Raw genomic sequence first — 22502 nt, forward strand, 5'->3', positions numbered from 1 at the left:
TCAAGGGGACCTTGAAGAATGCTATGAAATTAAATGATTTTTCATGGATAACACAGATCAATACCAGACGAGGACACAGAGATTCAAATGGAATCTAATGGGCTGTTTTGGAAGATACACGGCCATTTGTTTATGCCCCAACTAATCAACTAGCTGCGCAGACAAATACATGTACGGTGTATCTTGACTTATTATCCACAGGGATGTATCCGAGGTAAGGTTCTCAGACTGAGGGCTTTGAAAATCTAGGCTGTAGAATCTAGAATCTATATAGTTCAGGCGAATTCGTTTTTACAATCATTTACATTACACATATAAACATTACATCACAAAATGGACTTAGACAAAATGCCTTTGAACAAAGCTCATGGAGCAACATGGAAGCAACCCATGGGCAATGCATAATAATTCAGCAGCATAAGGTTTCGCTATTGCATCTCCATACTAACGTTATATAGATGGGTTTTTAAAAATCGCTGTCCATGATGCTGAAATGCTCAGCCTCAACACATGTACAGCACACAAAAACGGTACACAGTGCGCATGCCCAGGATCACAGTGCGCATGCCCAGCCCAGGTGTTGGATAGCAACTGTTTCACAGTGTTTCAGTAAACTAGTACTTTATTGTGTCGTTTAAGAATATCAGTTAACATGGCAGATCCAAGAATACGACAGATTAAAATCAAGACTGGCGTTGTTAAGCGGTAAGTGCAGTTTTTAAGTAATACAATCTTAAAAGATAACAGGCTAGCTAGTTAGCTTGCTAACTGACTAACATGCTACACCCACAAGGCCGCGGATACCTACGGGTCGAGACAGAAGTCAGGCTGTGCGTCGAGAACACTTCGCCGCTATAGATTTAACTATACACCGGTGCTTTAGGGAGGTGCATGCATTGTCAATCAAAAGAAGGCAGTGGCAAGGACATAAGAACCTGTACTTCATAACATATTTAAATATACATTGTATGTTGTTGAATGACATTTTCGTCTTTTTATACAATGTTTTAACCATTAATAGTAAGTACGCGTGTCACGTTAGCAAGTCATCCCTGTTGTGTTGCCTATAACGGTAAGCGGCTAGCATACAGGCTAGCATGCAACATACGTTTGCATTCTCTTCTCGACAATTATTAAGGATGCAAATCTGATGTTATGACAACCCCTCATGTACTGTTGTCCTACTTTTTATTTTATTTTTATGTTTCTTATTATTTTCTATGTAAATCTTGCTCAGGCCTCGTTGTGAATAAAACAACAAAAAAATCTACTTTGGCATTCTCTTGGAAGGTGCGCAATACGCAGTTTTCTCTTGTCATCTCTGTCCAAGGTGCGAGCAATGCACTCATCAGAGCCAATAGACCAGGCTTTGCTAGCTAACTTTTCAAGTGAATGTAGGCTAAAGGCCTATTTATGGTCAGTGACTGTGCAGTTGTAAACATACGCCTAAATGCAGGAATTTGATGCACTGCAGCTGATTTTCTGCAAGCTCATTCTCATCTGAGCCAGGTTCTTTTTTTGTTGACAAGGCAATCAGTTTTAGCTTAGAGCTGCACAATTAGGCCCTGGCTGCAAATGACTGATGTTTTCCCTGACAGGGCATTCCGTTGCTACAGTCCAACATCTGACCACAATCTGTTATTTATTTTATTGAACACACAAAAGTAGCCACGATTAGATCTAATTCACTAATCATACCAATAATTACAGTGTCCCCTTTTTTTCTGATGCAGCCTAATCTTTTATCTGAAGGACAGAGCAAGAATGTCATATTTTAATACATGTTCTCCTGAAAGCTATTCAAGAGCTTCTATTCATCGAGAGATTCCATCACGACACTGGACATCCTCCATATATATATCCATAAATAGAATAGTTGGCCTAAGCATGGAGAGTTTTTTTTTTTTTTTTTTTTTGCTCTCTCCCTCTCTCATCACCTCCAGGTTCGCTCCCTCCGTGGCCCTTTGTGTAAATGTGCTATCGATTGTGTTTTGATTAGGGTCACATTACTAACGGGCTCCCTGATGATTGTGGGTAATGGCGCTGGCGGCTGAGACTTCTCCCTCAGAGGGTGACGTCACAGAGAGGGTGTCTGATGCAGTGGAGAAACTGTAGGCCCGCCGTTGTAATGAGAGGTGGTGCTTTATCAAGTTGGTTCAAACGCATCTCCATTCTAGAATGGCTTCATTTCCATTCTAAAACGTCTCTATTCTCATTCCTTCCCATGCGGCCCCATTCGGAATAGGTTGACTTCATCGTCGGCTGTCCTAGGAATGGAATATTTCACTGAGGCAAATTAAGTAAGGAGAGATCCATTACCCGTTCAGCACCTGTGGCCTGTAGCATGACCTTGGTATTGGAACCTGCAGCCTCTGTTCAAGGTCAGGTGGAACAGACTGCCTTTTCTCTCTTTTTGTCTGTTTCTCGTGTAATTCTGTACCCGACTATGTCCTTCTGTCTTTCCCTCTTTCTCTCATGTCCCCCTCCCTCTCTTTCATTCTCACTCTCTCTTTCTCCCCCTCTCTCATTCCTCATGTGTTATTAAAAGCCTAGCAGCTCCCTGTCTGCTCTCTCCCAGTAAGGCCTGTTCCATTGGCTTTGTGGCGTTGTACATTCCAGTCAGTGCCTCCTCTCTGTCCTAGCGAGGCGGATGCCCTTAATAAAATGACAACAGTAATTTGGCTTTGTCATTCGGGCCTTGGCATAGGGCTAGGCCGGTGCTCAAAAATGCAGTGCTGCCGGAGGAGGAGGAGGAGGAGGCGGCCGAATGTGTGTCGGAGCTCTAATTCCCTTTTTTTCCTTATTTTCCAGAGAGATGCCTTTTCCATTATGTCCAGGGTGGCAGGTCTATTTAAAACCAGCCACGACGACCCCACCCCTCACACACACACACACACACACACACACACACACACACACACACACACACACACACACACACACACACACACACACACACACACACACACACAGCCAGCGTTTCCAAGACCCTGCCGGAGAGAAATAAGAAATGAACATCGGGACTGGATGAGAGGAAGAGGAGGATTGAAGGGGTGGGGGTGGACATTTAGTTATTAGACTGTCCTTCAGTTTTATTCAAATCATTTCATTCCCCCTTTCTTTTCCTTCCTCTCTTCCCCTCTCTCTTGTTGCTGCCTTCTTTCCCTCTAAATAACCTCAGAGGTGACGTCCTTACCGTGTAAAGCCGGAGCGAGAGGAGAGGAAAAGAGGAGAGGAGGAGCGCTCCTCTGCTGTTCGTTGTTGCATATGCCGCCCGTTTAAACAGCGTCTTGATGGAAACGTATTAAAATGAGCGGTAATTGACATAAAATATGACAGAGTGCCGTTGGCTTCCTCGGCTAAGCAAGGCGCCACGGGCAACACTGAGGGAGAGGGTGTTTCTGGGTAATGTGCCTGATTAATGAAGGATCACTCACACACACGAACCAACGCACACAGCTGATTTTATGAAAAATGAATTCGTCGTCGTCATCCCGACAAGCAAAGCTGCAGCCGGAAAAAGACTATTAGTCAGGAATCATTATCAATAGTGATATTTTCAAACTCCATTATGCCAATCAGGATCTGAATTTATTTAATAGATTTAGTTCCATTTGGCCCGTAATTGATAAATAATCAAAATGTATCAATGTACTCAAACCCATTTTCACTAACAATCAAGGAAAAGTGGTCCATTTACCACATGACTTGGTCCAAATTAGGGACTAAATTGATGATCAATTAATCGTAGAAAGGGCCAGTAGAGTGTGTGTCCTGCCAGAAGTGGCAGTTAAATGGAGAGCGTGGTGATCAGGCAGAGGAGGAAGGCAAGGCGCTGTACTGTAGTAGATCCACAGATAACCAACACACAGATGGCATTGTTACATTACACCAACGCTGTACACATCTGGAAACAACGGGACAAATTGATCAGGACTATTTTTGTTGTTGTTTGTTTTACCATTACTTTACCTGGTGGTAAGTTGAATGAGAACTCCTCCTCATTCCTCTTTGACATCTTGGGGCCTGAGTTTGTACAGCTTTTGTGTTTTAGGTGTTTGTGTTTTTTCTGTGTTGTTTTCAACGTCATCGCGCTAATGTTGATTTAAAAAAATAAAACTGTCCACCCACACCAGACGTGATCAAGACACGCAGGTTGAAACATCAAAACAAACTCTGAACCAACTGTATTAATCTGGGGACAGGACGAAAAGCATTAAACATTCATGGCAATTTATCTAGCTAGCTTGCTGTTGCTGGCTAATTTGTCCTGGGATATAAACATTGGGTTGTTATTTTACCAGAAATGCACAAGATCCTCTACTCCGACAATTAATCCACAGATAAAACGGTAAACCGGGTTTGTTTGTTGTAATCTCTGCTCCTTCAGGGTTCTTCTTCTTTGGACTTTATATGGGGGTTGGCAACCAACTTTGAGGTGCATTACCACCACCAACTGGACTGGAGTGTGGACCTCAGTTCATCTTTCAATGTCCCACGTGGGTATATGCTCCTAAAAACCAATGAGGAGATGGGAGAAACGGGACGTGTAGCACGTCAAGCATCACAAATCGAACCAAGTTCTATTTTAGCACCTGGCTACGCGGACGCTCGTTGACGAGCGCGAGCCTTGTGGTCAGAATGTTATTGAGCATTTCTCCATTGCCAAGATAATCCATCCACCTGACAGGTGTGGAATATCAAGAAGCTGATTAAACAGCATGATCATTACACAGGTGCACCTTGTGATGGGGACAATAAAAGGATACTATAAAATGTTTTTAGAGAATTTGGCACTACGTCCAACCAGCCTCACAACCGCAGACCATGTGTTACCATCATCTGAGACCAGTCACCTAGACAGCTGATGAAACTGAGGAGTATTTCTGTCTGTAATAAAGCCCTTTTGTGTGGGGGGGGGACTCATTCTGATTGGCTGGACCTGGCTCCCCAGTGTGTTGATTTGTTTTTGTATGTTTGTAACTACGCTGTGCTGTGTCTTGTCTGTTATTATCTCCCCAGGCTGGTGAAGGAGAAGGTCATGTACGTCAAGGAGACCAGGCAGCAGGAGGAGAAGATTGAACGACTGAAAGCAGAGGCCTGCGACGAAGAGGCCGACTCAGAGGCCAAGTATGTCATCAAGAAACAGGTCGGTGACAACTCAGCAGAATAAATAGCCTACATGAAGTTGTAAAAACATGCTTTACATAGGCCTACACATACAAACACTTTACATTAAGTTGTAAAAACATGCTTTACATAGGCCTACACATGCAAACACTTTACATTAAGTTGTAAAAACATGCTTTACATAGGCCTACACATACAAACACTTTACATTAAGTTGTAAAAACATGCTTTACATAGGCCTACACATACAAACACTTTACATTAAGTTGTAAAAACATGCTTTACATAGTTCTACACATACAAACACTTTACATTAAGTTGTAAAAACATGCTTTACAAAGGCCTACACATACAAACACTTTACATTAAGTTACTTTTAAAGCTGTGTAGTTATACTATATATTTATGTCATACTATATTAACAATGTTGTATTAAGTTCATTATGATTTAGCAATTGATTTGTGATTGCGTATTCATCGATTTGGAGCCATTTTTGTTATTACACAAGATAATACAATGTTGCTACTACACAGGAAAGAGTCGGCCTGATGAAGTAATGCATACAAATAGTCTTGTCCTCCGACGAGGCGTGCGCTTTTAGTAACGTTTTATTTTGCATTCTAAATGACCTGTTGTGTTTTTCTTTGTCATCTTCGTGGCTAAATGTATAGAAGCGTTGTAATGTGCTTTAACACGCCCATTGTAAAAGAGAAGTATAGTACAGTAGAGAACAGATGATGCCAGTAGCCCTACATTCACTGTAATGAGGTCAGCGTAGTATCATTATGAAGAATTAGGCTGGGGGGGGAGGGGTCGTTAGTGATTTAGTCATTTTCTGATTTAATGACGTTATGTAACTTTGGATGAGTTTGATAATTACTGACACATGCTGGTAATTTACAGCCGCTAGGAGATCGCTGGCCCAAATCCTCGTCTGCTCCCTCCCTCTTCCTCGCTCCCTCCTTTATTTTCCCTGCTTAGTGTAGAATGAGTGAGGGATGAGAGGCTGTTAGAAGATAAAGACCGAGGGTGACTTGTGTCCCCTGTGTGCCCTACCTCATAACCTTTGTTTTCATCTCAGCCATTCTAGGGATTTTACACCTTGTGGAGAGGATTATCTGCAACGATTTCATGCCCAGTGGACAACTGGTTCTACTCTTGCGGTATGCACATTAGGTAGCTCGTGTACGTCTGATATCAAAGTCAAATAAACGTCGCTTTTTCAGCCGTCTGTGTTTTTTTTCCCCCGCCGCAGAATTACAAGTTCTCTGGTTCGACACATTGTTAGGTTTGTTCATTTGGTGTGAATCGTTTTAGAACGTTGAGGGAGCTTTAGGTCTAGGTGTGCGTCCCAAATGGCATCCTATTCGAGCCATGTGGGATAGGGTCTCATATATATATATATATATATATATATAGATATATAGTGGGCTCCAAAATTACTGGCACCCCTGACTGGCAATGCACAAACAATACTTTAAAAAAATATAAACAATATAATTATAGAGAGAAACTCAAAATACCAACATGTGAGAAATACTGTACTTTATTAATGTTTCAATGGAACCCACCAAAATCATACAATTATTTAATACAAAATACATTTCACCAAAATCAAGGTTTCATAATTATTGGCACTCCTCATTTAGTACTTAGTGCATCCACCTCTGGCAGGGATAACAGCATGGTCTTTTCCTGTAATGTTTGACAAGGTTAGGGAACACATTTGGAGGGATTTTGGACCATTCCTCATGCAGATCCTTTCAAGATCCTTCACATTCTTAGGTTTGCGCTTATCAACTGTCCTCTTCCACTCAGCCCACAGGTTTTTGATTGGATTGAGGTCCGGCGACAGATGGCCATGGCAGAACACTGATTTTGTTGTCACAGAACCATTTCTGTGTGGATCTTGAGGTATGTTTTGGGTCATTGTCTTGTTGGAAAGTCCATCTACGACCAAGTACCAGCCTTCTGGCAGAGGCAACCAGATTGTCAGCTAAAATTACCTGATACTTGGTGGAATTCATTATGCCATCAATCTTAACCTGTGCCCCTGGACCTCTGGAATTAAAACAGCCCCAAAACATCACTGACCCACCACCATATTTCACCGTGGGTATGAGGTGCCTCTCCTTGTATGCATCTCTGTTTTGACGCCAAACATGTAGATGCTGTATCTGACCAAAACTTACATTTTGGTCTCATCTGACCAGAGCACCTTCCAGTCATAATTTAAATGACGTTTGGCAAACTCCAAGGGCTTGCGTCTGTGTCTTGGGGTCTGAAAGGGCTTTCTTCTGGCAACCCTTCCAAAGAGCCTGTGGTTGTGGAGGTGGCGTCTGATGGTGCTTTTTGAAACCTGGTGACCCCAAGATGACACCAAGGCCTGCAATTCTTTCACAGTGATTCTTGGGGATCTTGTTGCTTCTCTCACTATCCTCCTCCCTATCCTGGGGGGCAAAATGCATTTGCGTCCTCAACCCGTGAGGTTTTCAACTGTTCCATTTCTTTAGAATTTTTTAATAATTGCCCTGACAGAGCTCAGTGGTATATTCAATTGTTTGTGGATCTTGTTGTAGCCATTACCAGATTTATGAAGGTCTACGACCATCTGTCTCTCTTGAACTGCCAGTTCTTTTCTTCATGGTGTTGGATGACAGTGGGATATTGCATGCGTGTTACCTCATTTTTATACCCTAGTGAAACAGGAAGTGATGTAATGGCTCAATATAGTTCCTTAACACTTAGATAAACTTAAATAAGTGGAATATAATTCCTGGTTTAATTTTGGTAGATGTTATACAATAATATTTAAGGGTGCCATTAATTGTGAAACCTTGATTTGGAGGACATTGATTTTTAACTAAATCAATAAATGATTTTGGTGAGTTCCATTGAAACATTAATAAAGTACAGTATTTTTCACATGTTGGTATTTTGAGTTTATCTCTATAATTATATTGTTTATATTTTTTTTAAAGTATTGTTTGTGCATTGCCAGTCAGGGGTGCCAGTAATTTTGTCTGTCTGTCTGTCTGTCTGTCTGTCTGTCTGTCTGTCTGTCTGTCATCTGGTGTAGGTTAGTGGTGGGACTGGGAGAGCAGATGGATTATAGTAGGAGATGGTCAGGTTGGAGGGCAGGATGAATGGACGGATTAGAGGTTTTCACTGTAATAGAATCAATAGGCCTCTAAGTGTAGTCTTTATCCTGCTGCTGCTGATGGGATCATTCCACTGCACTGGTATTGGGCGGGCACCATGACCACTCTACCACTTCACCGTGTGTGTGTCACTGCCTGTGTGTCTCTCCACCTCACCACTGGAGTTTCTTAGAAGTGTGTCTGACTCCTCTGTGCTTTTTAGGATGCCAGTCAGGGGAATTCCCCATTCGCTTTGCCTGTTGAGAGACTCAGTTCTGCCTGAACCTCAGGCTCTAACTCCGCTTCCCCACAGGCGTAGCAATACCTCTCCATGCCTGATCACCGTAGTGCTACCTGCCCTGGGCGTAGTAATACCTCTCCATGCCTGATCACCATAGTGCTACCTGCCCTGGGCGTAGTAATACCTCTCCATGCCTGATCACCGTGCTGCTACCTCTCTGCTTTAGTCTTCTCCACTCACCCAGGTGTGCCGGAGGCAGAGCGAGGCGAGGACCCCTGCTGCTGCCCAACTCCCTGCCCGATCAATAACTCAATAAAAAATGTCACACAGGCAGAGAGCTTGTTGTGGGATGTTAACCTTAACACAGCGTATGTGGGATACTAAACCAAGACATTGCCTATTGCCAGGAACGACGCAGTGGTACTGCTGAAGCTGTAACGCGTTGTTTTTCAACCTTTTTAATACATTACGTTCTAAAGCAGTGTTTGTAAACCTTTCTTGTACTATGGTTCTTCCGCTTGGAGGACCCATTGACGAAAAACTAACACACACAACTGATATGCTTACAAATGGTGTAGATGATGATGCTGATGAGTAGTATGTGTTGTGTTGTCTCTGGGTTCCAGTTGGAGGTGCTACAGGAGTCCAAGATGATGATTCCAGACTGTCACAGGCGTCTGACCATAGCACACGCAGACCTGTCCCAGATACTAGTAAGAACCGCTCCGTTTTTTCTTCCGAGGGGGGGGGAATAAAAAACATATAAAATCACATGGAAGCAATCCTCGGGCAACAGTGACCAAGATGGACTCTGTTCGGAAGGAAGAAACGTTAAGAGGAACCAGACTCTGGAGGTGGAGCCAATCCTCCTTTGTCTTGGTTGCTGCACGTTTATCCAGATGTTTAGTGTTTTGGGCTTCCGTGTCCGGGGGTGTGTGTGGTTTTCAGTGACACTCTCATCATGCAGGTGCGTGTGACTGTGGTGTCGTCGATCCTGACAGATCTAAGAAGCCAGAGAGAGGAACATACACCCTTCTTTCACACACACATGCATGTCTCAGGGTCCTCACAATTAGCAGAGAGCAGGAGTCAGGCAGCCGTGGCCTCGGTGAGACACACGTGCAGGAAGAGGCGGAAGGGAGAGGGGGAGAGAGAGGAAATCACAGATGACTCCTCTGAGGGAGGGTGGGGAGACGTGACAGCGACTTGTCCCTCTCCGCCTCACACCAAAATCCCCTCTCACCCACCTCAACCCCTTCCCGCACGCACGCACACACACTCATTACAGTTCATTAGCAGTTCTGTCACTGCGGTGGGCCACCATAGGAACCCAGCAGCACTCGATTAGCACAGATGTGACCCACACACTCACACATCCACCCACACACACACACACACACACACACTCTTCTGCACTGACTAGAAATGTTACACTGTGGAATCAACGTATGCAGATCGTTAATGTACATTTTATTTAAATGGACTATGTTAGGGACATGTTAGAAAAACAGGTTTTGTATGATCATTTGGTGAATGGACTGTGGACTTTTCATGGCTAGGTTAACTATGGTTTGATTGTGGACTGTAAGTGAGATTTGGTGTTATGCTATTTGATGGGTTAGTCATTTTTAAAGTTGTGTGTGTGTGTGATGGGGTTAGTATTGATATCCTGTATGTGCTGTGTGTGTTTTTCAGGAAACGGAAGAGGACTTGGCTGAAGCAGAGGAGTACAAAGAGGCCAGGACCGTATTGGATTCAGTGAAGCTTGAAGGATGATGTTCTCACTCTCTAATGCGTCGCTTAGATGTCCATTCCGTTCGTCTGGGCTTGTTTGGAATCGTAGACAAACAGAATCGTTCAGCGCTCTTTTTCTCGCTCTTTAAAAAAAATGAAAATGATTTCTACATTTTGAGAACGACGTCGTCTGATCTTGACATCCTCCTGATCTTGACATCCTCCTCCGGAGTGCACACTCTCACACAAGCATCAAATGAACACTTCTTTCTGTTCTTACCATGGGGGTTTGCTTGGCTTCTACCATACAGCTGCAAATGAAGCCTAACTGTTGTTTATCTCATATTCAAGCTATTGTACTTTAGTGTCTTGCATCAAGTGATTTTAGAAGTGTTTCTCAATTTGTTGATTTGAGTATAGATTGTGCTTTATGATAACTGATACAATAATTAGTATGTATGTATTCTCTCATAAGAAGCAAGATGTCAACAGTGAACATAATTAAAGAACCAAATAACCTAACAAGGGGAGAGCTAGCTAAACCGTTATTATATAACATCCATCCTATTGTCTGTGTGGGGTTGGATGGAGAGAGACATTTAGCAGTGTTTTTGACATGGTTAGTGCTATCTGGGAGCCTTGGGATGTCCCTACCCTAAACCCTAACCCCTTACTTTAAACCGTGTGTTATTGTAACCCTAAACCATGTTCAATTTCATCTTCAATGGTGGCCCAGGGATCCCAGACAGCACGGACCGTTTTGGCATGATGCCTGTTCATAGAGGTTAGAATCAGGACACCAACCTCAGCTCGTCAATAACATCCATGCGGCCTAGTGACATCATCAGCACTGCCATCACCAACTGGGCATAGCCTGTCACATCCACTGTATAAGCATGGGGTACACTTGTACACACTATCTTCAGCCACTACTATACAGCTACGACCAGAAGGTGATTTTCGGTAACCCTTTTCCTAACCTCGATCTAATTATTTTTAACCTGTTGGGTAAGATCTAACCTGCTACGGAAAAAAATCACTTCCGGTCGTAGCTGTCTCGAAGCGGCTTGAAAAGAGTGTTTCTCATATAGGCATAGACTGTTTACCGAATGACCAGTGAGCGTAGTTGTTGGGCATCAAGTCACTTCTTATTTTGGTCCACAAGTGTAGACATGTTAAAAAAATATTATTAAATATTTTATTTGGGTTAACATATATAGTTTTTATGTTCCACTATGGAATTGTCCAAATAGTTTCTTTTTACTGGACCATAAAATGTTTCCATAGGCCAACCAAATAGACGAAACACCTATGGATTATATAAATACTATTATCCTAAAGGTAAACTAAACTATGCTTGAAGATGTTCAATGTAGGCTATATATGTTTTTTATAGCCGACAAAACATGTATTAGGTTGTGCTCAAATTAAGCCTGTTAATAACATTGGATATGAGTAATATGATTGATTAAATGTTCAAACAAATCTCATGGCCTATTATTTCTCCGAATAAGTTCAGACTCTTTCGGGGTTAAGGCATCCAAGACACATGAATGCCAGTCTAATAACACAAGACAAAAAAACCTGACTGGGCAGACATTAAGGGTTGGCTTGATCCTTATTTTACAGATTTCGATAATTATCGGGATCGCCCCGAAGTCTCATTATCGCCCTAATGAGACGCGCGCCTCTCCGTGACATCCAGCCTATCCATCTCGTTAAGGAAATCGCTCTTCAATGCTGATTATTTTATTTGGAACCATAATTATATTTCTTTCGGATGACTCACGGTCTAATCGAGTCCTCGCATAGGGCAGCGGCGCTAATTGAACCATGAGATGCGGTGGCGGGCCGCAGGCGCTACCTGGATATGTGGGCGAAGGACGCGTGTTAGCGTTTTTTTGTCATGAGTCTTGTTCTGGAGGCAGCTTACAGAGTGGCCATTACCCGGCACAGCCACAAAGTCATAAAAAAGCCTAACCCTAACCTTTACCCTAACCTGCTAACCGTATATGCCTAACCCTATACTCCAAGAAAACATGTTCTGAAAGGACCAACAAGGGTTCTATGCTTTGTTCATATATGGCACCCTTTAAGGTTCTATATAGAAACGAAATTGGTTCCATATAGAACCCTATATGGAACCCTATATGGAACCAATTTTAGTTCAGTGAAGAAGAACCCCCTACAGAAGGGTTCTATATAGAACCTTTAGGGGCGCCATAAATGAAGCAAGCAATATAACCCTTTTTGGTTCGATCCAGAACCTTTTTTTCTAAAAGTGTAACCTTAAATCAAGACCAAAAAGCACATTTTTGTTTTCTTGAATGTAAGGGAAATCGCTCAGTTCTGCCTCCAGGACAAGACTCATAACAATAAACGTCAACCTGCTGAAGGATGCGGCAAGGCGACGCACCTGATGGATGGAGCCCTTGCGCGCACCGCGCCTCTCTATTTCCTCGCTCCTCGCTCCTCTCTCCTCCCCAGAGCTCAAACACAACAACTTATTACTTCTAATCCCCCGACTGTCACCAAATCACCTGCACGAAACAAGAATATAATTTGTTAAACTGGCATTTCTGCAGATGGAAGATCGATTTTCTCTTTAGAATTCTCTAATTGAGTGAATACAGACGCCTGATGACTTAGATTCACCCGCAGACCTGGGAGAAGAAGAGGAGGAGGAGAAGAAGAAAAAGAGTCAACAAAAATCATCCTCCGTGTTATCTCTCTGCACCGTGGCCCGAGACGACAATGCACGCGGGGGAATGAAGGGCAGGCGGTGATGACGGGCAAAAGGCAGCACGCGGTGTCTCTAGCATGCAACTCCCGATGCGCGAGCGAATGCCCAAGGCCCCTGTTGAAAAGAGAGAGGTGCCCTGGAAATCTACAGCTCCAGTACTGCGTATAGAATTACATTTGTTTTTCTTGTGGTTTTATTAAAAGTCACTCCTCATCTCCAGAGCGCGTGAAAATGTCTACTTTCCACTCAGATGCGCCGCATTAACTTGCAGGTGGCGAATTTGTTTGTTTGTCTATTTTTATTTCTGTGCTGGATAAGATTGATGTTGTTATGGGGATCTCAGCCAGGAGAGAAGCCACTCTGCTTTGCTCCTCGTTGTTTACCTTAATTACAGCCTTTTCAATTCAGTGAAACGAGGACCTTCGTCTGACACACACACACACACACACACGCACAAACCCACACACACACTTTGTGTAAATTATAGGTTACAATTTCGTTGGAGCAATAGGCCTCAAAGTGTTCATAACCTCGATGTTCCTAATACGAAAAAATAAACAAAGTGATAATAATAATAATAGTAACAATTATTATTATTATTTGTATTATATTTACGGTTTTTTTTCTTGTGTACTATAATGTGCTTTCGATTTTTTGATTTCAATGTTTTCAAACAAAGATGTTTCTGTATGATTAACTCGTGATTTTTTTCCTATAAAATTGACTAACATGCTAACAATAAACAATAGCATATATAGGCCTATTGGAGAGAAACTATTCATTTTGTTCCGTTTTTATTATTATTATTAGGCTATTGATATTGTTATTGTGATTATTATTATTATTATTATTAGCATATGGCTATTATTATATTCAGAAAGGGTTAGGCCTATGGTAATACAGTGTAGGCTATTTGCAAAATTTCACGGGTGTAAACCTACTGAAAAGAGGACCTTTTGTTGCAGCGGGAAACGGTTACATTTCTTCCCACAAATGAATTTGATAAAATGATTTGTTTTACTCCACGTTTCGCAAATAAAGCTTGAAATCCCTGTGCTTAGTTCTGGGGGCAGGTATTGGCTTACAGAGATTCAATCTATAGGTATTGTACGAGGTAAACTAGCTGAATAAATTGTATTAGAGGGAGCCAATGTGTTTTCAGCCTAGCTATTGTCTTTCTTTGTCTCTGGTCAACAATCTGAAACCTATTTATTAGGGGAAAACGACTCCATCCGCCATGAAAAGTCCAACGTTGGCCATTTGCAGCACTGTAGAAAGGAATTTAATACAGGGTCACTTTCGACACAAAGACACCTTTTCATATAGCCTAAATGTGTATTTTGTAGCCTACATGATATCAATAAAAGTGCAGTTTAATGCATTCTTGGAGCGCCATGCCACTGCGTCTGCCTCTTGGCGTTTTCCCGGGTTAAATATGAGATGGCGCGCGGAAATGAGTCATTCACTTTTGTCGTACCGCCATAAAAGCGGTGAGCTATCGAAAAGTCGTAAAAATAAGCGCGCAATCAATCACACGCAATGGTGCCGTTCTGACGGAGTGGCGAACACCAAACAAAGTAATGATTTTAAATTATCGTTATGGTTTCAGCGCACAATCCAAGACTGCCTAAACTGACACAGGTAAACTGGTAACATATTAAATCATATTATTAGGATAATTGATGCTGAATAGGCATACGGCAAATACAGTTAATATGCTCTTCGAATAGAAATAGGGAAATGACAACACAAACCCGGACATCTTGAATAACGCACACATTCTCTGCTCTGGCGCTTTAATCCACATTACGGATGTGAAAAAGAAGAAGAACAGACAATTGTTTCCCAATTTAATCCACATTTTTCTAATTTTCAGGACGAGCGGTAGATAGTTACCCTGTGGTTGCGTGGCGCATAAGGGATTGCTGTGACCCCGGTGTGTCCGAGATTGTCTGGTGCTCCCCGGTCGGTCGTGACACCAGATTGCCACTAGATAAAAGATGAGCCGAGCTAATTCAACCCGGGATGGGTTGGGAGAGGACCCCAAAGTGCCCCAAGTTTACGCTCGGACGCTTCCTTTGTGTTACTTCCAAAAAGGCACCATTCACTATAGAACAAATGAACTAGCTTTCACAAAACGTTCCAACATCTGTGTGGAGCCTGTTGGAGTCTTTTGTGTCCCTTATATATTTAGAAAACGTGGTGTGTGACAAGAAGCTAGTGCTAATTGGTATAATGGCGGTTTATTTACAGACTGCATTACAGACCTTTTTATACCTGCTTTGTCTGACTAAAATGAATACACTTAATTTGGGCAGATTAAAAATCAATACCGTGAAAAGTAATTGGCCAACTGCAAAGTGTTTAGAACATGATTTTGTGTTCGTGTGTGTCTGTTCTAGTACGACAGTTTGCGACCCACGCCTTCAGCGGAGATCTGCTCTCTCCTCTATCAAAAGGAAACATTCCCAGCTCATGTTCAGCCACAGATCAGTTTCCACTTTCCGCCGAATTATGCACTTAATTTGCTCACATATCATTTACAATAAGTCCCTCCCTGCGTGACAGTCGAGCCTCAACAGTACTAAATCACCTCTAATTTATACTGATTTTACTCTAATAATCGTAATAAAAAGCTTATAGATTTGGCACTAATTACATAAAAGCCTAATGATGTGGAAAATTACTCTGGTTAGAAATATATCGCTATTCTAAACTTTGTTGGCTGACTGAGGAATCAGAGGCATTAGCAGAGGTTCACTTCGTGTCCAATAGGCAGGACTGACTAGGACACATTGGATATAAGAAGTCGAAAATGTCTGGTGAAACTAAAAATATCCACGGCCGTTTACAATGAAATAAAAACGGCGAAAGGGCCGTGCTATGCTATTAAAACAAAAAAACATTGACCCACTTTCAACAGACTCACATGACATAAACCTGACCTTAAATTGGTATTAAGATGTAGTGTAAAATGCACACTCAATGCTTTCATACTCGGGCTATGTATGCTTAATCTAATTTGAGGCATTCGTTTGTGTAGGAAATATGTTGTGTCAATTCACACGCCAGAAACGATGTTTATGTAGCCACAGAGGCTGTTTTAACGTGGCTAAATCGGTCGTTGTTCAAACCTGGCCCATATACTATAGAGGAAGGCAGAAACAGCACGCGCAATTAAACAAATAGTGCACTGATCCAGCTTCTCAATATTAAATCATGTGATTTTATTGGATATAATTTGGAGTTGAAATCAAAGCCAATTACAGAAATTAGAAGAAATGAACTTGTGAATGTTGCTGGATTTGGGAAATTGGCGTGGCTGGCTGCTCAGGGTTCTCGAGGTGTCTGTCATATCTCGAGCTTCAAATCTGATTGGCTTTCCTTTGAAGAAGCTCATGGGTTCATTCGGTTGTTAGGCGCCTCCCCGTTTCTCTAAAGGACATTATAATGCAAGGAACCTTCTTTTTTAACCACAAACCGAATTTGCTTTCATTTAGGCTATATATATTTTTTAAATAGGTTAAAGTCATAGAGATTTTTTTTGGAATAGCATTTCGCCCTGGAGCGGTGCGCAATGCTTTCGCACGCCGACCTCCTGGATGCTCGCCTCGGTGAGTTATCATCGCCAAACTCCGGTCTTCAACTCTACTGTAAGCTGGAGACACTTCTAATCTAAATCAAGCAGAGAGAATTGACAATTTGTTTCTTATTTTATCTTAATGTCATTTAAGTGAGCTAATTCAATGGAAAAGTAATTATTATTATTATTATATTACTGCGTAATTTGATTTAACCGTTTTCTAAATTATTGACGTGATGGAATGGAATTAAGGAGGCGATTATTCGGTGTATGCTAGTTGTGTGCTTGTTTGAATGGCATTTAGTCTCTGGTTGTATCCATACTACAATGTCCACTTCGATGTTTTCACCATGTTTTTAGAAAATATCATTTTGTAAAATAACAAAATGTTCAACCAACTATTTGCATGCATTGGCAAACTATAGCCTGTATTCCTCTCTTGCCAGACTTTGACACATTCGTAAAAGTGTCACTTGCAATAACCTAACTAAACAATGTATTTTCAGGAAATATCTTATAAATTATATATATTTTTTCCTTTAACACAGGGTAGGCTATTGCATTATGCAAAAATAATTGTGACATTGCCTTTAAATTCTGACCGGGTGTTGTGTCTATCCAGGGATGAAGGATGCCGCGGCGGAGCTACTGGGTCACAGGGAGGCTCTGAAGTGCAGACTAGGCGGTGGAGTGGGGTCTGACCCCGGCCACTCCGGCGAGCTAGCCCCGGGCCCAGACACCGTGGAGGGGGCTACCATGCTCCCTGGAGACGATATCAACAACGGAGGATCCAACCCTTCCGGCATGCAGGTCAACAGCAAAGAGCAACAGGACAAGCAGCAGCAGAATAACTCCAGCCAATCCGGAGGAAGTCAGAGTCAGAGTCAGAAACAGAAGCGCCACCGGACCCGGTTCACCCCGGCCCAACTTAACGAACTGGAGCGCAGCTTCGCCAAAACGCACTACCCAGACATCTTCATGAGGGAGGAACTGGCCCTACGGATCGGCCTAACGGAATCTCGCGTGCAGGTAACGGAATCTCGCGTGCAGGTTTGTTTGTGATACGGGTTGGGAAATGTGTGTCTCATAGAAAATGATTTAGAAGCAAGAATAATACAGCTGTAAGAGTAGTGTACTAATACGGCATACAAATATGTAATGAAATGTGTGGGCGTATGTATTATCCCTTTTAACCAAACAAGAGAACGTAGGCCTAAATATTAATAGTCAATGGCTATTATTATTTCACTTCATGTAGGACCTACACAATAACAATATTTGATCTTTGTAGCTAGGCACAGCGGCTAATTGCAAAGTAAACCTACATTATAGTCTAAATTAACATGAGGAAAATATCCTACTCACAGCTCTTCTCACATAAGTGCCAATATAACATAAGTAGCCGGCATCTAAAGAATATAAAGTGTAGCCTATAGAAGGAAGTACAATAATATATACCTTGATACTGTGTGAGAAATAGCTCAGTAGAAATGTATAATAATCTAAAACATTTGCCCTTTTATTCCCATCGAACCAAAACGACAGCGGAAGAATAATTAGCCACGCCTTGTGTATTTTCATCTTCCTCGAGGCAACCATTTTTTTTATTTCCTTGTATCAAAAATAATAATATCATACATCTGATCCACGATTGTATTTTGTGAGGGTTTTGTTTCTGTTCAAAGTATTAGAAAATGCAAAATAGGCTAGAAGGTAAAATCCTTCCCTGACAAAAACTGCTTTGGGCGCGCGGGCTGTCCATGGTGCAGAAACGAACGCGCCAGGTCCATTCGCCTGAAACCAGATGCATTTCTTTGATTCATACAATACATTTGTCCCAAAAATATGTTATTCAAGACAGAAATGAGAAAACTACGATTTTAAGAGATAACATTTTTCAGAAACAAACGGATATCTAAAAATAGATATTAAAACAGCTTTTAACTAGCCTATTATCAAAGTTGCATCAATAAATTGATTTGGATATAATTTACATTTCATGAGGGTACGTAGGCCTGTTCATAATATCTGGCAATCACAGATTGTGGGCTACATGTGGAAAAATTAAGGACATCCAATGTAGGCCTAGGTATTTGCCGATAATTCATGAAAATAAATTAAAGATTATTCACGAAAATAAGAATTGTATGTAGGCTATATTTTTGTATAAATATGAGTGTATTTTTTCATGTATGCCCTACTCATTGTATCAAAATAAATATTGCATTTTACATGGCAAAATGTGACTTAATATAAGATATTACGCATGGTAAAAAAAAAAAACATGTAGCCTACTACCTATGGAATAAGCCACTTAAAACTCGGAATTGGCCAGATAAAAACAAGAGGCACTTTACTTGGGATCAAAATTGGTTCTTAAAATCTAATAACGTTTCGTGTCATTTTCCTATTGGAATTGGCATATTCATGCGTTCTCATGCGAGATGAAAATGAAATGATCTTGCTTTATTATACCCTCACAATTAAACTCAATTAAAATGTAATTACTTTATTTTATTTCCCGTTACATTCCATAGCTCGCCAAAATAGCACACAAGATGAATTCAAGAACAGCGCGACATTGCAGTTGTCTTTGGTCATTGTCTGATGCATTGTCGTTCATTACCAAGTAGCCATTCTCACTCAGGGTGATAGTGCAATAAAACCAAATCCATTATTATCCACCAATTTCAGAATTATTTATTACAATGGGGGCTTATTAACCAGCAATGAAAAATGCAGACGAGTCGTTCACATGTGAAACAATAACGGTGGTAATCATCATTATTGCACGGATCAATTCGGTTTTGAATAGTTGATTTACATAAAGTAAGAATTAGCGAAATGATGATCCCTTTATAAAGCCCATCACCAATGATAATAACACTTCTGAACCAGCGGGTAAAAATAGATCTGGAATGTTTCAAATGAGGAGGCGCACGCAGCTCGCGCTGTTCTCTTGTGGAATGGGCCTGTCAGAGTTCCACGTCTTAATGGCGGACTCGCTGAAAATCTACTCTGTCTTTTAAACGGAATGAGAAATTGCATTTTTTTTTTTTTTTTTTTTGGATTTGAAGTGTAATGCATTTGAGGCTGGATTTCACGGCTGGCTACTCTGGGGGAGAGATTGGCCTCTTAATACAACGGCCCAGTTTCTCAACCAAATCTTCACATTAATCATCGGCGATAGCCGGGTTACTATAGTCATATATGAGATCTATATAGGCCTAGAAAGTCTCTCCCAAGGACCCGCGGAATAAACACTGGTGATCCATTTATAACGCCTTTATAACGTATTTACTTCCGAAATACTGATGTTATTGTTGTTTTGTGTAGGCCAATAGTCAGTGTTAATATCCATGTTATGCATCAAATTGGTTAAAGCAGAATATGTGTTGATATATCAAATAAATAGAGCTACTAATCATCGAAATAATAAACTGGTTTCGGATATTTTAAATTCATAACAAAATAATGGTCTATAATAATAGTTGCAATAACATACTTTCAGCTGAGATGCCCACCTCCCCCATAGGCGTATTGGTTTAGGCTTCATCGAAATGAATTTGTGTTTTCTGACATAGCCATTTTTATTTTATGATACCTAGAGGTGTTTCGGTTATGCACTAATGTAGGCATGCCACAGACGATTTACTGAAATGGATTTGGCGTAATGACATAGAAGCTATCAAAACCTTCGTTTATGGCATATCATTTAATCAGTTATATCATGTATAGTGTTATCCAGGGATTTTCCCTGATAGAAAGAAGATTTGTAATGGCCATATCTGAGTTATGTGCTACCTGCTTAAGAACTTATAACGCTTTCCCTTGAGTAAAAGTGAGCATATACAGAAACTATTCATTGTGTCTCAAAATGATTACACTGTAGCCAGATGCTAACCCATCTCTCTCTCTCTCTCTCTCTCTCTCTCTCTCTCTCTCTCTCTCTCTCTCTCTCTCTCTCTCTCTCTCTCTCTCTCTCCACTCCAGGTTTGGTTCCAGAACCGACGTGCGAAGTGGAAGAAGCGCAAGAAGACCACGAACGTTTTTCGCAACCCGGGGACGCTGCTGCCCACCCACCACGGCCTGCACAGCCAGTTCAACTCTGCCGCTGCCGCCGCCGCGGCCATGGGCGACAGCCTATGCTCCTTCCACGCCAACGACACACGATGGGCTACGGCAGGGATGCCAGGCGTCTCTCAGCTGCAGCTCCCCCCAGCCCTGGGTCGCCAGCACCAGCATGCCATGGCGCAGTCCCTGTCCCAGTGTAGCCTGTCCGGTCCGCCGCCCAACTCCATGGGGCTATCCAACATGTCGTCGAACGGATCCGGGCTCCAGTCTCACCTCTACCAGAACCCGTTCCCTGGGATGGTCCCTGCCTCCTTGTCCGGTCCCACCAACGTGACGGGCTCGCCCCAGCTGTGTAGCTCCCCAGAAAATGACGTCTGGAGAGGGACGAGCATCGCCTCCCTGCGGCGCAAAGCGCTGGAGCACACAGTATCCATGAGTTTCACTTAGTAGTAACCACCACTAATCCAACGGCCACGTTTTACGCGTTTTTGTTTTGACTTCGTCTTCTTCTATAATTTTTTGTTTTGTTGCTGAACCCATCCAGCCAAATACAGCTGGGAAAGGATGTGAATGTCTCCAAGCAAAAAAGCAACAGGAAAATTACAGCCCTATCCCCAGTTTTGTTGCCAAACTAATACTGAAACCAAACAATTTGAAGGTGGATAAATGGGTAAATGTTTATCTTATTCATTTATGATGTGCATGTATTGATGACAACTTTATTTATTTTACATTGATAAAGCCTATATTTATTTATTTACTTATCAATGTATTTATTTATTTATACTTTTTTTTATATATATATATATAACACCTCGTTTTCGTTTCCTTCCTTTCTAACAAAATAGTAGACCACTGATATTTGCCACTGGAGTTTCTAACAGTTTCCACAGGCCGATGGTCGAGGGTATAAAAACTGTAAAAAAAAAAAAAAACAAGAAAGCTCATTTTTATTATCATCTGCTGCACAGCATGCGACCGACCATGATGGGCCACGGGCATGCGCCGTGCACGTGCAGATATCACACTTGGACGTTTTTTTTGTGTGTGTGTGTAAAGCATCAAAAGATTAATAAAACGGAAAAGAGGGAGACACGTGATCATCTCTAAGGAATCACGCAACATGGAAACGAACTTGACTGCATGTGCTGGCCAAGGCAAATTTACGGAAACACCATAAATAAGACAAGAAAATCGACTTGAATATAATCTGTTATATAGGATGTTTTGTGTAGAGGAAGCATTCTTGACTTGTTCGTTCCCATTTGGTCAGTTTGTGATATGTTCTAATCTAAATTATTGTATGTGCTTATTATCAAATCTGAATTTCTTAAATGTTTGATCTTATACTGAACAAACCATTTCCTTTCATGGACATGTTTATATCAATTGACTGTAAATGAACAAATAAAAATCATTTTCAATATGTCACATCACGAAGCAACCTCCTTTTCTTGAACGTGACGCATGCGTCCAGCCTGTAGAACTCGATCAAATAGTGTGACCTAATGTTTATTTGGACATCCCTGAAATGAATCACCGGGATGCAGGCGCAGTCCCCGGTCTCCGGTGATATACGGTGTAATAAACAGGAAAGCCGATTATCAAAACATCAAACTCTATCTAACAACGAGCTGTAATTAAAGTATATCCGTCCTAATATGTATTGCTACTGATATTTCACCAACGTAGGCTACTGATGGAATTCCACCCCCAGACTCAAGCAAAGCGAGTGGACAAAGATGTGGGTGTGTTATGGATATGAAAGCTCAAAGCAATGGAGAATTGATATCTATATATTTGTAGACGCAAAATCAATTTCTATAACATAAATACGTGTTTAGTAGCGCACCTCT

At 41.6% G+C, this 22502-nt stretch overlaps 2 protein-coding genes across 5 annotated transcripts; both read left to right on the top strand.

Moving 5' to 3' along the window:
- Window positions 1–537: 537 nt before the first annotated feature.
- LOC115203935 (tubulin-specific chaperone A) lies at window positions 538–11731 on the top strand. Its single transcript, XM_029769033.1, has 4 exons — window positions 538–705; window positions 5023–5149; window positions 9139–9225; window positions 10208–11731. The coding sequence occupies exons 1-4, from the start codon at window positions 653–655 to the stop codon at window positions 10286–10288; spliced, it is 348 nt and encodes a 115-aa protein (XP_029624893.1). The 5' UTR covers window positions 538–652; the 3' UTR covers window positions 10289–11731.
- A 4753-nt stretch (window positions 11732–16484) lies between these two features.
- Window positions 16485–21235, top strand: LOC115203936 (homeobox protein orthopedia B-like). Of its 4 annotated transcripts, none has more exons than XM_029769034.1 (3): window positions 16485–16642; window positions 17195–17622; window positions 20566–21235. In XM_029769034.1, the coding sequence occupies exons 1-3, from the start codon at window positions 16567–16569 to the stop codon at window positions 21091–21093; spliced, it is 1032 nt and encodes a 343-aa protein (XP_029624894.1). In that variant the 5' UTR covers window positions 16485–16566; the 3' UTR covers window positions 21094–21235. The 4 variants fall into 4 exon arrangements, with proteins under 4 accessions (XP_029624894.1, XP_029624895.1, XP_029624896.1 ...); XM_029769035.1 differs by having other exon boundaries at window positions 17195–17601; XM_029769036.1 differs by having other exon boundaries at window positions 16485–16603.
- Window positions 21236–22502: the final 1267 nt, after the last annotated feature.

The sequence above is a fragment of the Salmo trutta genome, chromosome 12 (assembly GCF_901001165.1).
Source record: "Salmo trutta chromosome 12, fSalTru1.1, whole genome shotgun sequence".
Taxonomy (NCBI): domain Eukaryota; kingdom Metazoa; phylum Chordata; class Actinopteri; order Salmoniformes; family Salmonidae; genus Salmo; species Salmo trutta.

What these genes read in the sequence shown, in the direction of transcription:
- LOC115203936 (XM_029769034.1), top strand. Translation starts at nt 16,567, where the DNA reads ATGCTTTCGCACGCCGACCTCCTGGATGCTCGCCTCGGTGAGTTATCA. An exon ending in CTCCGGTCTTCAACTCTACT is followed by an intron (nt 16,643 to 17,194) that starts GTAAGCTGGAGA and finishes GTGTCTATCCAG; the next exon opens with GGATGAAGGATGCCGCGGCG. An exon ending in TAACGGAATCTCGCGTGCAG is followed by an intron (nt 17,623 to 20,565) that starts GTTTGTTTGTGA and finishes TCTCCACTCCAG; the next exon opens with GTTTGGTTCCAGAACCGACG.
- LOC115203935 (XM_029769033.1), top strand. Translation starts at nt 653, where the DNA reads ATGGCAGATCCAAGAATACGACAGATTAAAATCAAGACTGGCGTTGTT. An exon ending in AAGACTGGCGTTGTTAAGCG is followed by an intron (nt 706 to 5,022) that starts GTAAGTGCAGTT and finishes TTATCTCCCCAG; the next exon opens with GCTGGTGAAGGAGAAGGTCA. An exon ending in AGTATGTCATCAAGAAACAG is followed by an intron (nt 5,150 to 9,138) that starts GTCGGTGACAAC and finishes TCTGGGTTCCAG; the next exon opens with TTGGAGGTGCTACAGGAGTC.